The sequence below is a fragment of the Lissotriton helveticus genome, chromosome 1_1, assembly GCF_964261635.1.
Source record: "Lissotriton helveticus chromosome 1_1, aLisHel1.1, whole genome shotgun sequence".
Classification (NCBI taxonomy): domain Eukaryota; kingdom Metazoa; phylum Chordata; class Amphibia; order Caudata; family Salamandridae; genus Lissotriton; species Lissotriton helveticus.
In genome coordinates, this window is record NC_136057.1 from 1,735,811,404 (window position 1) to 1,735,827,276 (window position 15,873).

At 42.9% G+C, this 15,873-nt stretch overlaps 2 protein-coding genes across 3 annotated transcripts in view; one reads left to right on the plus strand and one right to left on the minus strand.

Moving 5' to 3' along the window:
* Window positions 1-15,873, plus strand: part of LOC144774269 (uncharacterized) — a 592,191-nt gene that overhangs the window by 544,785 nt on the left and 31,533 nt on the right. The window lies entirely within an intron of this gene.
* The window catches only part of LOC144774243 (maestro heat-like repeat-containing protein family member 2A), a 77,376-nt gene that overhangs the window by 39,714 nt on the left and 21,789 nt on the right, over window positions 1-15,873 (minus strand). Inside the window, exons 6-12 of one of the 2 annotated variants that reach the window (XM_078659176.1) lie at window positions 14,849-14,968; window positions 12,385-12,495; window positions 10,447-10,567; window positions 8,279-8,319; window positions 7,823-7,964; window positions 4,866-4,918; window positions 3,606-3,713 (exon numbers count right to left, since the gene is read on the minus strand). In XM_078659176.1, the coding sequence (XP_078515302.1) occupies window positions 3,606-3,713; window positions 4,866-4,918; window positions 7,823-7,964; window positions 8,279-8,319; window positions 10,447-10,567; window positions 12,385-12,495; window positions 14,849-14,968 (696 nt within the window). The remainder of the gene's footprint in view (window positions 1-3,605; window positions 3,714-4,865; window positions 4,919-7,822; window positions 7,965-8,278; window positions 8,320-10,446; window positions 10,568-12,384; window positions 12,496-14,848; window positions 14,969-15,873) is intronic. The other variant, XM_078659177.1, reaches the window with a different exon arrangement.

Here is a 15,873-nt window from a genome sequence, read left to right on the forward strand (position 1 = left end):
TTCAGGGGAAAGCTCCAAACCTCTAGCATACCTCAAATGATCAAAATAGTCCTCCTGAAGCTCACCTTCTTCCACCTCAGCCTCAGCCTCTCTAAATCTTTGCTCCTCTATAAGGCGCTGAGCTTCTCGCCTCGATTTCTCCTTCAAGAGTCGCGCCGTTGGATCCGTGACCGACTTCGACGCAGCCGGTGCCGGCGTCGAGATCGGATCCGGAAGCCCAGGTCGCTGTTCACGAGGTCGAGTCGGAGCCGGCGACGATTGAATCGGCGTCGACGACCTCGGAGGCGCCGAGAAATGCTAAGGCGGACCCGGCGCCGGCATACATGGCATAAAAGGAGCCGGGGCATAGGAGTGGGGAACTACTAAATTATATGCCAATGGACCCATGGGACCCAAAGGTGCACCAGAGGGGTACAAAGCTCTCGAGTAGACTCCATACATTGCGTTTAAAAATGAAGTAGGGTCTTGACCTGGAGCTGGGAAGGGCGGGTAAGGACCCACAGGATGCTCTGTCAGAGGTTCCAGATTCGCATCCTCTTCCAGAGGCGGATGGACTGGAGTCATCGAGCCCTCAGGTAATGGAGCCTCTTCTTCCTCTCGAGCCGGGGACGGCGCGGAGAGGGATCCGATACCAGAGCCGGAGAACGCACTGGCCACTCCAAGGGTGAAGCCTCACCTTCTGGAACACCAGGTGAAGGAGACACCTCATCTTTTCTATGCCTCCTCTTAGGCGACTTCGGTCTCAACTGCGAGTCCTTACCGGAGTGATGTTGAGAACCATGGCTTCCCTTCTTATGCTTCTTCTTCGTTGACCTCGAAGCATGACCAGATGACGACCTCGAAGGCGACGCCGTGCGGGACCTTGACCTCGACCTCGACTTCGACCTCGCCCTACTCGAACGCGATCTCGAAGTCTTCTTCTCCTTTCTACCTTTCAACTTCGCCACCAGAAGTTTTGCTTCCCTCTCTCGTAGACCCTTCGGGTTCAACTTCTTACACAAAGAACAGCCTTTGACATCGTGGTCCGAACTCAGGCACCAGATACAATCCTCGCACGGGTCCGTAATTGACATCATCTTGCCGCACTCACTACATGGATTGAACCCGGTCTTCTTAGACGACATCTTCAACGAGAAACAAAGAAGCAAAAAGACACCAAACAGAGAAAAACAGTAACAAAGTTACTAACAGCTACAGAGGTTCCCCGAAACCGTTAGCGTCGACGACGTGGAAAAAAGGGAACTGATGTCATCACGCCAGCGTAGGCCTATTATGGAGCCGGTGACATCAGCGGAGCTGCGTGCGATGTCGTGCCTTCCTGTAACGTCGTCCATGCCGGCGAGCTACAAAGAATTTTCCAAACGTTGCTGATGCAGGGGAATATTCACAAGGTGAGGAATCCACTGGCAGTTGTATCCATCATAAGCCACCTTACTAATACCATTGACAACTTTGGTCGGCCTGCATTTGACCGCTACACACTCCAAGATGTCCACCACGGAGGGATGATACTTTTGCTACACAAGCACATGAGGGGCTTGCTCCTATTGGCTCCAGCCTACCTCTTCTCTTTCCTCTTCTCCTCATTTGACATTTCCCAATAGTGCTCACCAAGCATCCTAATCCATTGGGAATAGACCACTTGGCCGCCTCGTGTTACTTATTACATGAGGTGGCCTAGATTTCCAACATGAACACAGATGCCAATATGCCTAGATTCCACCATGAGGGATCGCTAGGAGATATGTGCACCTGATTTGCTCTCCATCACTGTATATGCAAGAGTACTTAGGTTTACTATACTTTTCTCTTACCATTACCCTTGATTAACAAAACATTCAACTGTCTTAGTTTACTACTTAGAGGCCACCTTACAAAAACCATGGATGACTTTGGGATGCCCAGCTTTTAACCACTGCACACTCTGAGATAGGCGCCACTGAGGCATGATACCTCCGTTACATCAGCACGTGAGAAGCTCACTGCTTTTGGCTCAAGCTCGCCCCTCCCCTCCTCTCCTCTCCTCATTGTCCACTAGGTCATCACTCCTTCCAGCTGCTGCCCACACCACACCTGAGGACAATCGCTCCAATTGCCCGTACCTTCAATGACAGGTCTTCTCCTCTGCTCAGTGTCGAGCCAGGCGAGCAGAGGAGGGTAGGTCTCTTGTGCTCTCCGTGCAGAAACCATGTAGGTATGGTTGCTTCTCTTGAAAACTTTTTCTTTTTCTTTTAACACTAAGTCATTTGGGTCCCCTTGATTTACTGTTTCTTTTTACTGACCATCATAGCTCTTTCCACTGTCAGCAGCTAAGCACTAGCCTCTGCTTTTGACCTATAGGGCATAATTAATTGATCCAAAGGGTAAGACCCGTCACTCACAATGGAGGACAACCAATCACTTATGATACGCTGAGTAACACGAACACAGATTGGTTTATGTTGTCTGTTCCATGTATATTCACTTGCTTATTCTGTTATATTATATGTACTTGTGTGTTTTTCACTTCTTTCACGTTGTGGTGACTGGTCAGCGCCAAAAATAGCATGCGCATGTCTACCTTTAGAGACACTATGATACAGTGAGTTGGAAAATCGATTCTGGTGACACATTGAACCAAACATACAAAACATTTGTTTACTGAGTGTTTTCTTTATTTTTTCATTTATTTTCTAGGTTAGATGATCAATTCTAAACATTTTGAACCAGGTATTTCCTTCTAAAGGAATACCTTAGCAGCATATCATGTCTTAGGTGTGGGGTCGGACTATCCCCCATATTTTTGGTCCTGACGAATCATTGTGGAACCTTTTTAGGCCATCGAAACCTGACCACACTCACAGATTTAGTCTACTTGGGTACATCACGCCCCTGTCTTAGCCCCAACCAAATTATATTTTTTTAATCCTACCAAGGGAACCATCACATTACAGTTCAGTTCGGTATCTCTTAGATAGTTTTAGTCTCCCTTTACTTCACTGTAAACATTTACATCACCCCTCACATACAAAATGCCCTTACACAAGCACTTCTCATCAGACATAAAAAATAAAAAGATCACCCCTAAAGTGACCTTTCTTGGGGCCCGTAGGGCATTATAGCGCTGGACCTATGAGAAGCAAGCCCACTATGAAGCATTACATCCTCAGTGATGTGTGAGGGCACCAAGAAATAATCCTTAAGATTCCCCCTTCTTTGCCCGCCTTCCTTTCTTCTTTGCTTTTTGATAGGAACAATACCTCCACTGCTTTTTGCATGAATATGGCCTCACATCCCCTGTATGGGGATTGGCTCTAACATGAAGACTACCTATTGGCTAAAGGAGATCCATTAGGGAAATGAATTTAGCCCTGAAATGTGGCTTTTATTGATTCAAGTGGAGAGGATTACCTCAGGGAGTTCATCTCCATCTGCTTCTTAGTAGGTCAGTCCTTCCAGGGAGTGGGAGAACCATACCTGATTTTCCCAACAGGCTAAGCCCTATGCTGTGTACCCATATTATAAAAATTACCTTTACTAATGGAATACACAGTTCTACCCTTCTCCGACTTTGTGTTAAATTGACTTCCCCAAATGGTTCAATACTGACCCTTGATAGCACTAACCTCCTCATTCATATGATAGGCAAAACTCTCAATCTGTTCGGTGAGTTCTTCCATAAAAGAGACATGCCATTCTCTGTATGGGGCTTGTTTTAGGATAGTCCCCAGGAACTACAAGGAAAACAGTGAGAGACTTTAATGCAGTAATAGAGACGTAAATGCAGTATCCACGGCTGACGTCTGCAGTGATTGTGAGAAGATAAGGGTAAACAAACTTCACCTAACAACCTCTGCAATGACGAAATTATATTTGGACAGAAGAATCAGAGAACACATACAGCAATGCTTAAATAGTGTGGTGTGATATCAGTGCTCAGAAGAAACAGGAGGCATTGACAGTGGCCGTGATTTACACAGAAACACATGCAACAAAACCATGCTGCCCACAAATTTTTTTGAAAAGAACAACAGTGCAGCCATCCAGACAGAAAACACATTGGGACTATGCAACAATATCACATACTTAGCAGCAGAATGCAAAAACATTTTGGGTATCCAGCAAGGGGGCAGAATGTAACTTTTGTGATAACAAGGGTGAAGACTGAACACAAGGAACAAAAAATTGCATCTCAGGAGCAGAATAGAAGCTCAGTGGAGTGTGATGGCCTGGCAAAACATACAGTGACAGAGTGACAATTCAAATGAAGATAGGGAGCATGGATCATGTGCCAATCTGATTGCAGAATATGAACTTACTGATAATGTGGAATGCAGTGGGAAGAGTGATAGTGTGACAATCCAGGGAAAGAAGAACGTTGTGCTAGTGTGACTATCCTGGGGGATAAAAAAGAGTCGGAGGAAACAATTACCAGTAAGGGGCTACATTTGTAGCCCTGTGCAACAACAATCAGATTTATGAGTAATGCAATGATCACTGTAGAGCCTGTAATTTACCTGGGTAAACCATGCAGATAAACTCTGATACATGTAGGACTAGGTGTCGTAAGCATGCAATTTCCAGTTTTCTGAATGTCAACTTGGGCCAATAAGGTTTTTAATGCTTCTGGTAAATATTGCATATTAGGGAAATGTTATGTATCGAGTACAGCTGCTCCCCCTCTGTGCCCAATCATAATCAACATCATAGCAACGATCATAATCCATAGAAATAATAGGGATATGGTGAGAATATTGCAACCTCATAGCAGAACAACACTATGATGGGGTGAATTTAATATCTGCATATATTCACGCTGAATGAGTGGCTATGGAAAACAAAGAGACAAGCGTCATGTGTGACATTCATTAGCAATTCATCCTTACTGAAACAAGCGTGCATTTCCACTTTGCCAAGTCAAAGGTTCTTTCCGTGGAAGCTGAAATAGTAGTTGGTAAAAAAGAAATATATGTAAGTAAAAGTGAATAGCAAGCAACATTTCAAAGGCAATGTGCTTACATACCAAGCACTAGCAGAAGTAGATTCATACAATTCAAAGTGTGCAAAATGTGTTTGTTGGCTCAGCCTGTCCTGGGAATTGAGTTCAAGGTCATTAGTTGTTCATGTGCCCTTAATGTCACTCTTAGCTCCTTATATCTGGTTGTAATTTTAGGTTTATATATTCTGGTTTCCTTTCTTATATAACAGAAAGGTCACCACACCACTTGTTTGCAGAAAATAAGTTTATTACAGAGCTACGCCAATAATCATTTCAGCTGTCAGATGAAGCCTTGATCACATAGGGGATCGCCGTTGTGGTTCAGAGTAAAAAAGTGCATATGTGCTTTAAAATTACACACACATAGAAAAATACTCCATTATTATATCAAAGACCAACATATTTTGTAACAGTTCTTAATTTGCTGTAATACCCAATGTACCCTAATATAGTCCTAGGTAGTCGCACAAGCTTTTACCGACATTTGTCCTACCTTGCTCTACATAACAGTTCTGGCCCTGACCTTTTACCTAGTTAGGTGCTGCATAAATGTTGTGTAGTTTTCTCAAAAAACTAGCCTAATTTATTATGCATGAGGATTCTTAGTATCACAGCAGGATTACAATCTTGTGCATAATAACTCTGTATAAGGGTCACCACTATCGTCATCCTTGGCTGACATGCCCACAGTACCATGGCACATCTAGGTAGAACCCCTGATGGTACCTTTCAGGTATATAAGTACCACATCTTTGCTGGGCAAGCCGGAGGAGAAAAAAGATTCTATGCTGACATGCTGACATGAGACGCTGAAGTCCCTGCATGCAGACACTCCAGTGAGCAGTCGTCTGACATTACTTGTGGGTTGTCCACTCGAGACCAAGATGGGGTCCTTTGCTTTCTCACATCAGGTATTGGGGTTTGCTCTTTCCTAGGAGGTTCTTGGCTATACACCAACATACATGCTAGTACACTTAGGTACATCTAGTTAGGGTTTGCATCGTAGGAGTACGCACTATTAACGTCATGTATTTATATGTCTGCATATATTCACTATTTTAGCACCGTGGTAGAATTCTACTTTTTATTTACTCTATTGGTGCTTGTAATCGTCTATATCTGTTTCTGTCTCGTGGTTGTTGCAGCACATGTATTTTATGCTAGAATAACTCTGGTTCAATAAATACTTATTGAAAACGCCCCCACTATTTAGTCTGTGTATCTCTCGGAGATAAAGTGAGCACAAGTGACCATCAAAAAGTATCGTACTGTTTCCATGATCCCTGAGGGGTCAGGGTTCTCATGTTCGATAGTTGCCAGAAACTATTCTCTCCTTGGTAAGGTTGTGGGGCTTATAGTGGCACTGTGAGCTAGCTGGTCTACATACTAACATATCCTTTGGGGGTGTCTGGAATCAGTCTGGACACCAATCCCTTAGTTTATGTTGTCTAAAACGTGGAGATCCTTTAGAGATTTGTAGGAACTACCCGACTAATTCACATAAGTGACATTATAATTTGCAATTAATTCTACCTTAAAAACACAATAAAACACTTCCGCACGATATCTGCTACACAGGCTGAAATATAAATCTTGTTTTTCAGAAAACAAGGGTGTCTAACCTTACAGAAATATGTATCAATCAATTTATTAACAACATATTATCACCAACTTTTCTAAATGTTCCTCCATGTGAACTTCTCACATAGTAGGATTCAATTATGCAACATTTAAAACATTACTTTTAACTGCAACATATGGTTGTACCAGAGTTCTAACATTTTCTTTCATATTAATTGCTGTGAAATACCCTGTTCATCCTTAGTCATCACACAAACAATGTTATGCCCGAGTAGACTAATCTAACCTACCATGTACCCTGACTAATACCTACTTATAATACAAACGCAGAGAGAGCGTTTGGTGTTTATAAATGTGTGTGCAAAATCTCTTCTGTATTGAGGCCACCAGGTGTCTTTGTTTCAAGTTTAGTCATTAGAAGAGTTGATGCTACTGAGTTGTTACAATAAGTCACAATTGAAATAAAAGAAAAGGTGCTAAAACAGGTAGTGCTCTAAAATAATGTTGACCTTGGACATACTGAAGAAATATTTTTTTCTATGTTTATGGGATTTTTTGGCACATATGTACTTTAAAGCACTGAATCAAGATGCCGCATTCTTATGTGATCAAGGCTGCATCTGACAGATGAAGCGCTTCATGGCAGAAGCTTTGTATTAAACTGATTTTTTGGGCAAACCAATGTGTCAACTGCCTTTCTGTTATATGCGGAAGTAACCCAGAACTTGCAAGAAGATACCTGACTCCGTTTCTGTTATTGCCTCATTCGGTTTGGAGTATGGCATCGGCCAGCTACAAAGAAAGACTGTGACTATTTCTTTTTTTTGCTTACTTAAACAAGCCTTCAGCCAGACCTCCTCATCTGCTGGTCTAACATGTCCTATCATTCACATTCTCTTCTGTCCTCCACAGCATGCATCATGGGCCAATTCTGCCATTGGCTAACTTCACTGTGAACAATGGCGTTCTGCTTTCTCACAAGGAGCACATCCACACACAAATTATTTTCATTTAGTTCCAGGGACAACAATAAGAATGTGACCTTTTGAGACCAAAACAGTATTTTTTATCTTGGTATGTACCTGGCATCACCTCCCACAATACAAGTTTATAAAAACCGTGAAAAAAACATGAGTGGACAAGGTCTAAAAGCTAACAGCCAACACCAGACTTAATGGCTTTGTCATTGGTCAATGGTTGTTTGAAATGCCATTAATACTTGTTTAAATTGTGTGCTCACTGGTTCATGCTTTGGGGTCTCACCTTCTAAATATGTTATCAGCGGGGGGATCTTCATTCTGAGGAGTTTTACTAGAAATGGGTAATTTGCAGGAATCAGGCGCTCGAGAAGAGCCAAGACTGAAGTTCCCCTTTCGACATCCCAGCGAGGATATGAAGAAATTACCTGAAAACCCACAACAAAGAATTCAGAAAGTGATTCTTTCATGAGTTCCTATTCTCTAGCCTTTAAAACTTCTGGAAATGCTACCTTGTTCTCTGCGAAGTACTTAGTACCAACCACATTTTGGCTGTTTCTGTACAATGTAAGTAGCATGTCGTACTGATAACCAATTTACTGGAAATAAAACCATCAAATTCAAAAGGATAAAAGCTGAGTTGAATTCAAGATCTCTATTAGCAGGTTGCATAGAAATGGCAGCAAACAACTTGGGAAGAGGGATCTGGTGGAATATGATGGGGGTGGAATGTGATACTCACCAGCAATCTTATGAAGAGTCTGTGTATTGGAATTTCTTTAGCTGTTTAGGTACAAAAGAACGAAGACATGTCATACTCAACCCATAAATTACTGAGCAATACTTGCCAAAGGAAGACATATGGCTGACACACACACTTAAGACACCCAGTAGTACCTGTAAAGAAGATGATGGGTGATGGGTGGCATTTCAATGAGCCTCTAGCGGTCATGAGGATGCTTTGAAATTCCTGCAAATACTGGCAAAGGCACCCCTACCACTAAGGAACGCCCAGGGGTGTACAGTACCTTGACAGCCTATGCTGCAATTCTCTTCCTCCCTCCCTTAGCGGTTGCTGTCAAGGAATGAAAGCTGGAGGAGGAGCTACCTAAGCTGCCATGCAGAGGTTCCTGCTACAGCTTTCATTGAGGGATAGAAGACTCCAGTGGGATAAGAGAGGATGTGTCATGAGCCGTGGACGTGCTTTACATCCTGAAGGACCATGGAAAAATGGGAGCCATTTTCTGACAGCGGATACCCCAGAAGAAAAGAGGACTCCAGAACATGTTCTTGTATATCTATTTTCTAATAAGGTTAACGACCTGGGGCAAGCAAGAACGAGCACATATTTTGCCTGTTCGGTTCTGCTCAGGACTCCTAACATGAGTGACAAATAAATAGGCTATGATACCATCTTCCCAGGTCACTTGCACTTTATCAACACATCCACTGGAAAGTTGAGCGGGGAGAGCTAATTGGAACCCTGGAATTATAGCAATTACAGGTATTCACCCCCAGATGCGAATCTCCTTCGTAACCTTGGAGTCAGTCAACATATTTATTTCCATTTACCATAATTGAGCATGCATCCCTGCTTACAAGTGAGGGCCACTAACTAGCATTTTAGTATGGAGCTGAAGTCAAAAAAGTTGAACCAGAAACATTGCAGAGACAAATATCATAACTAAAAGTAACTCCATGGAGAAATAAAATACATCCCTGTTGCGGTCGGCAAAAGTAACAACACGTAAATAGGTACCATACCGAGCAGGGCATGACCAACATACTAGACAGAAGTAACATCATGGAGAGCAAGAATACTCCAAGGTTTGAAGAGGAGCATTAGAGCCCTGAGTAGCCTCATGGTGTGTGGAAACCTGGGACAGTTAGTACATTGCATTTAGAGGGTAGGAGCATTAACCAGACTAAGAGCTGAAACAAACAGGAAAGTCACTTTATGTCTGGCAAATTACAAAAAGTATATAGGGATTATTTACAAAACCCTTGTGCCACCTGTGCATCACTTTTTGAGACACACCAGCAGTGCAACCTGATGCTCCATACTTACAAGGACAGGTAAAGCCACCCTGCGTGGCTTTTAATGCCCTTGTAAATATGGCCCCTTTACACGCAACACTTTGTGTGGAACAGTTGTGCCATGGGTTTTGCTGTGAGATTTCCTGCGCAACACCCAAGGCTTCTGCCGCATTTCCAGATTTACAAGAAATAGTACACCTGGAAATGTGTCAGAATGCTACACCTCCCCAGGGGGAGGTATAGGGAGGTGCAACAAGAACAAATATTTTTATTTCTCCTCGTTGTTTACCTCTTTCTACGCGTACTGCATACTGCAGCACATTTAGGAAGAGGAAATTACCTATTGTGATTGTTTTTGTGAACAAAGGTATGCCTAACTGCATAAAAACAAAGATAGCCTTATTGCACAAAAACAATCATCCCTGTGACGCAGCCACCCTTGCACCATGGTACGAGGGTGCCTTCATAGGTGCATGGAAGCTAATTATGCACCAGCAATGGGAGAGCAAAGGGATCCATTATATCATTGTAGATATGAAGCAGCCCGGTGCTTCGTAATTAACACAGCGTGGCACATCCAAATGGCTTGAGGCACAGCAATTAGTTAATTCCTTATGAATAAGGCTCACAGCGAGCAGCAACATCAGCACAGACACATATATCTCTAAAAGGAGAGCAATAAATGTTATTTGAAATATTGACACCCACATTGTATAGTAACTCAACCATCACATACTGAGCTAATGGACTGGTTCTTCAACTCATGCTTGATCATAACAAAGTAAGAGGGGATCTGGGGAGTGGAGGAGGAAGCATTAACCACCTTCAATGGTAGATCCCACTGTGTCAATGAGTAGGATGCTTAAGACTCACCACATTCATGAAAGTTGATGCTTGCTTTCTTATCTACAACAAGTAGCATCTGGCACAGTGCTGGCACAGATGAAGTATAGTCATCTTCCAGCATGTAGCTCAAAATCTCTTTCCAAAATCCCTGCAAGAAAGAGCAGCGAATGTGTTATTATTATTATTAGCATTTAATAAGGCTGCATTCCCACAGATAAACAGTCATAGCCGGTGGGAGGGTTTCTGGTGGGTCTTCTGGAGATGGGGCTACATTTGAATTGTCCCCTTCCTGATACCATTCCTTGCTGATGGGGTCCAAGACAGATTGCTGGTATTACCCTGATGTAGCACCAACCCTGTTCAATGCTACAATCTGTGATTCTATATCCGAGCAATTATTTGCAGAGAATGAGTGCAACATTTATTCTCCAAAACCCCTGTGAGTGAGCTGCTTTGTAAATGATCTCATTATCTGCTGTTATCCTCATAACAATCACAAAACAGAACTATCTTTATAAATGTGCCAGAGTGTGCAAAGCAATGGCTGGGAATGAACAACCCTGATGATATGAAATATTGGTGCTTGATGTATCATCGGGCAAGTAGCAAATAGGAGATGCAGATTGAGTAGCTATGTTTTGCAATGTGACTGATGTGCCATTCAATCTCGTTTCAAAGTGGCTATTTAGAATAATTTGGAAAACCTCCTGCCTCATTAAAAAAAATGAGGTAGGATACGACAATCTTCTATGAATGCCGGAAATGCTGGGAATGAGGACTGCATGGGACAGCAGACCTCTATCCCTGCAGCAGAGGAAACAGACTTTACATCGCGTCTCAAATCACGCTGTGCCTTAACAACTTGGTCCAAACCATTAATAATAATAATAATGAGATTTATAAAGCACATAGCTGCGTCAGCTGCGTGTCCCAGCACTTGGCTATCAGTCCTATTATACAGAGTAAGAATATGAATTCCCCTAATCTAAGTTAGCATGAAAAAACATGTTTTTAAATTCTTGCGATATCGTATTTCAGATTTTTCTTGCCTAAGCCAAAGTGGTAGGGAGTTCCACATCTTGCCTGCCAAGTAGTTGAAGGAATGGCCTCCAATGTGAGCACTTTGGATTCTGGGGATAGATGCAAGAGAGGCATCAGCTGATCTCAGATTTCGTTTAGGAAGATAAGGTGTGATCAGAGGTGAAGATATTTAGGGCCTTTATGATTGAGACGTTTGTGACAATAGCACATGGCTTTGAAATATACCCAATGCCTTAACGGAAGCCAGAGCAGCATTGGTAGAGCTGGGGCTGATGATGAGTGTCTAGGCAGATGAAATAGCAGCCAAGCTGCCATATTCTGCACCCACTGTCGTCTTCTTCATCATGTCTGTGACACTCCGAGATACAGAACAATGCAGTAATACAGTCTCAACATGATTAAAGACTGGACCACTGTCTTTCTGGCACCTTTTGGCAGGAAGACAAGATGTTTTTAAGGTATTTAAGATCCCAACACATTGCCCTGCAAGACTCGTAATTGCTGTACGTGCCCTAATGTGTCTTTTCAATGCATTCCTTTATCCATCAAGACAATACAACCACTTCCCTGAAGGAAAGCGTTGTTGGACTAATGTTGTACTTTAAGTCCAACTCTTTCCCTACAGTTGCACAGACTGGAGTTGGAATAGTAAATACTATTCCAAAGTCCAGTGCTTTCCCGAAGGCAAATCATGGTAACGACTTGGAATGCATTTTAAACATGCATTCATGGTTCAGATCACTATGTGCATATTTCCCACATACAAACCTGCAGCAGAGAGAGCTTTACTAAAACATGCTATTATGTGAGTTAGAGGATAATGAAGATAACCCTGGAATTGAGGAGTCTTTGGACATTCTGCAATTTATATTTTGTACACTTCTAGTTTATTGACCCACCTTATTTCACATCCTTCTCACTTACCTCGTCAGTATTTTTATGGCGTAATGCAATTTTATTGAGGAGTTGAGAGATTTGGATGTGGATGGTCTCTTCTTCAACATCAGATTCAGGATCCATGTGACTAGAAGTGCCCTGTGAAAATGTGGAAAAGCAAGAGAAGTAAAGTAACATATTTTCACATCATTTTCACTGTGTTTTCTCTCCTCATGGAGGTTCAAGAGATTTGAGAGTGAAAACATCACAATTTTCAAATCAAGGTTGTAAGCACAGAGAGAACCTCTTGGCTTAAATTCAAATGTGAAATTAAAACCACTATCCGCAAACATGTAAATAAAAATGTATAAATGAGGTTATGCACCCATGCCCCGCTCTACAGAGAATAAAAGTATATGGTCATTTGGCAGAGAAGTGTATAGCATTCATATACAGTCAAAATACCGGTGGACTCACTTATAATATGTAAGGTTCTGATGCACTGGGCACTACATCTGAGACACTGCACCTCTGGCACCACAAGGTAGTCTCTCTTGCTCACTACAAAGATTGTGATGCCCCATGAGCCCTCCCCTTGCTGCTTGATGGGGAATTATGTGCTATATTATGGTACTTCTTACACTCAATAAGACAAAACCGGGAGCTGCATTTTTGGGAGGCAGTGTTGATATGAAATACTGATTTGAAGTATGTTTGTGCAACTTTGTGTAGGATTTGGTAGTTTGCCCTGTTAGGCATTTCAACGATAAAGCGGGGTATGTAACAGAAAGGAGCCCACTAGATAATGAATTATCAGTGAAAAACACAGCTTATCAGTGCATTCGCTGAATGCCCATGTGCCCTGCCCAATCACCCAAGAAATTTCCCAGTTAGCCCCGGCAAAGTCTAAGGGCCAGTTGTCTCACATAGGCTGGATTGTGTGGTAGGCCTATGTACTGCATGGGAGCACTGCTGTTGAGACGTGTATGGAGTGAGTTCCATTCTCACAGTGTCTGAGCATCTTATTTCTTTGCACTCATGCCAGTCAACATGTGCATCTGGTTACTAAGATGGGATCTAGGTATTCAAGCACCATTGTTACAATGCGATGCAACATAAGGACAGGCATCTGAATTGTTCCTGGCATGATGCCTCTGGCCTGTGGTAAAAGAAACTATGGACAGTGTCTGGCTCATCTATTAGTTGAGCTTAATGGGAACCCAAGAGTGAGACTAAGCATGGACTGCAGACACTCTGGATTATGGTCAGGCCCCAAGGAGATGGATACCAGACGTCATCAGTGGTGCCCAATCCTCACACATATTACTGAGCATGGACTTGAGTTGTGCATCTTGGTACAACTACTCTGTAACATGGATGCATTGGCCAAGCTTGAGGAAGTCCTACCTGGTTCACAGTGATCAAGAAGGTCATGGCACCTCTGCTGTTATGGAGGAATTGGTGAGACCATAAACCACTGTGGCCTACTCTCCCAGAGACACTGGCAAAGCCAAGAATACTGCAGTTTTCAGACACCATGCCACATGCCATTGCCCATGCTGCCACATATCACCTGCAGCCCCACAAGCACCCGTGAAGAGCACTGATCCAACACCCATTCCTGGCCCCTAGTCAGATGACAGGTGTTTCCTCCAGCTACTAGAGATAGGATCAAAGTGTAAGTGCCCAAAGGACTTGAGATGGTCCAAGAAAAGAGAAGAAAAAAGAAGTGCCCAATACAGAATCATACATGAGGCCTGTGGAAGAGGAGGGCAATGAAGGAGAAAGAGAATAACTAAAGGATATTATCAGACCACTTTCTGAAACTCGTTCACAACAGTGGACGATTTTGCACAACATAAGAGCAGGATTAAAGTTATAAAATTGCCAGAAGTGCCACAGTATGAATCAAACCAGCTGCAATAGTTGAACTTCGGGACAACGACTCCACTTGCAGTTGACATCACTAACTCAGACCCCACAATAGTAAGGGTACACTAGGTTAAACTTTTCACAATAATAGAAATACCATAGATTGGGTGTACTGGAAGAATGACTCTTGAAGTGAAAGCTATAAGTAAATTCACTTGAGTGGTTTGGTTCACATCATGGGCACCCTGGAATAACAAGACATGAAGAAAAGGCATGTACAGTGTTGGCACTGATGGGCAGTTGCTGAATTTCAGGTGCAAATGTAAGCAGCCAAATGGATAAGGAACACCCATAAAAGTGACGGAGGGAGAAAGACACACTGGAGTGGAAGTAGGGAACATCAAGCTCAAATGAGGAACATAGAATGTCAAGGTGAGACTATGGGATCTAACGAGAGGGACATGAGGTCTATATTCCACCACCAGGGGCAAATATGTGACCCTGCCGATGAATATTATATGGCAAAGTAACTACATTGGGGCACAAGGGGGCTAAAAGTGCCACTTATTTCTTGTGTGCTGACTACTGTTGCTGTTCCCTAACACATTCACCTACCCAAATATGTACATCTGCCACTTACCTGCTCTTTGATAAGGAGGCTGGTTTTTTTAAGCACATAATCCATCACAGCTCTTCCGTTCACATCATAAAAACCTTTGGCTGTTAAACTGGACATTAAACTTAAAGTGGCAAGAATAACCTGTAATTGAGAAAAAAGGTAAGCATGGTTAGTGAGAAACCCTTTTGGTGTATGAATAGGAGAAAATCACACATTCCAGTGAGAAAGTAGCAAGGGAGTGTGAGAAAACCATGCATTCTCTCCTTCCTTTTGTCCACAGAGTAGACAGATATACATTGTTATGCGTGGAAAGCCAGTACCTGGATACAACCTTTTAAAGTATGTTGCAAAAAGGGTTATTATGACACTCTGAGAATGAAACTAGAGTCAATTTAATTAAACTGTTTTTACAGAGTGTCTGACTGAAGTGTGATTGAGGGAATATTCAAATATTCCAGGTGGGCTACACCTTCTATAGGTGCCTGAGATTTGATAAAAGATTTTAAAAAAACATTGCAATATATGCCTAGGTAGGTTACAACCAACAAAAAAGCTCTCAGGACCTGATATTGATTACAAAAATGCAAATGAGAATTCACTAGGCTGTGGATTCCACTGCTGAGGGAATTAAAAAAAAACTAGAGTCGTCTGTGGGAAGAATGATGGCCGCTGTCTAACTCCACCTGTAAGATTGAGCAGACATCCCAACACGGACAGCAGATAAAAAATGGGTTGCAGTACTTAGAGTTGATTGTCCCACACCTTGTTGTTTGGTTGATCCAAATCACTTTCAAGAAGTCGTTTTGGCTCAAGACCGTAAATAGTCACAGTCTCCTGTATCCAGTATTGAGTTAAAATTCACATCCCTAACATGGTTCTGTACGCTGTATATTTGCACAATCTGGCCACTGCGCCTTTGACGAGGCCGGGTCACCCCTCCTACCTCCCACGCCTGCCGCTGCCTCCTGCCTGATTGGATCGCGACCCAGCCGCCGCTGGGCCGCCTGGATCACCCCTCCTGCCTCCCACACCTGCCGCTGTCCTGC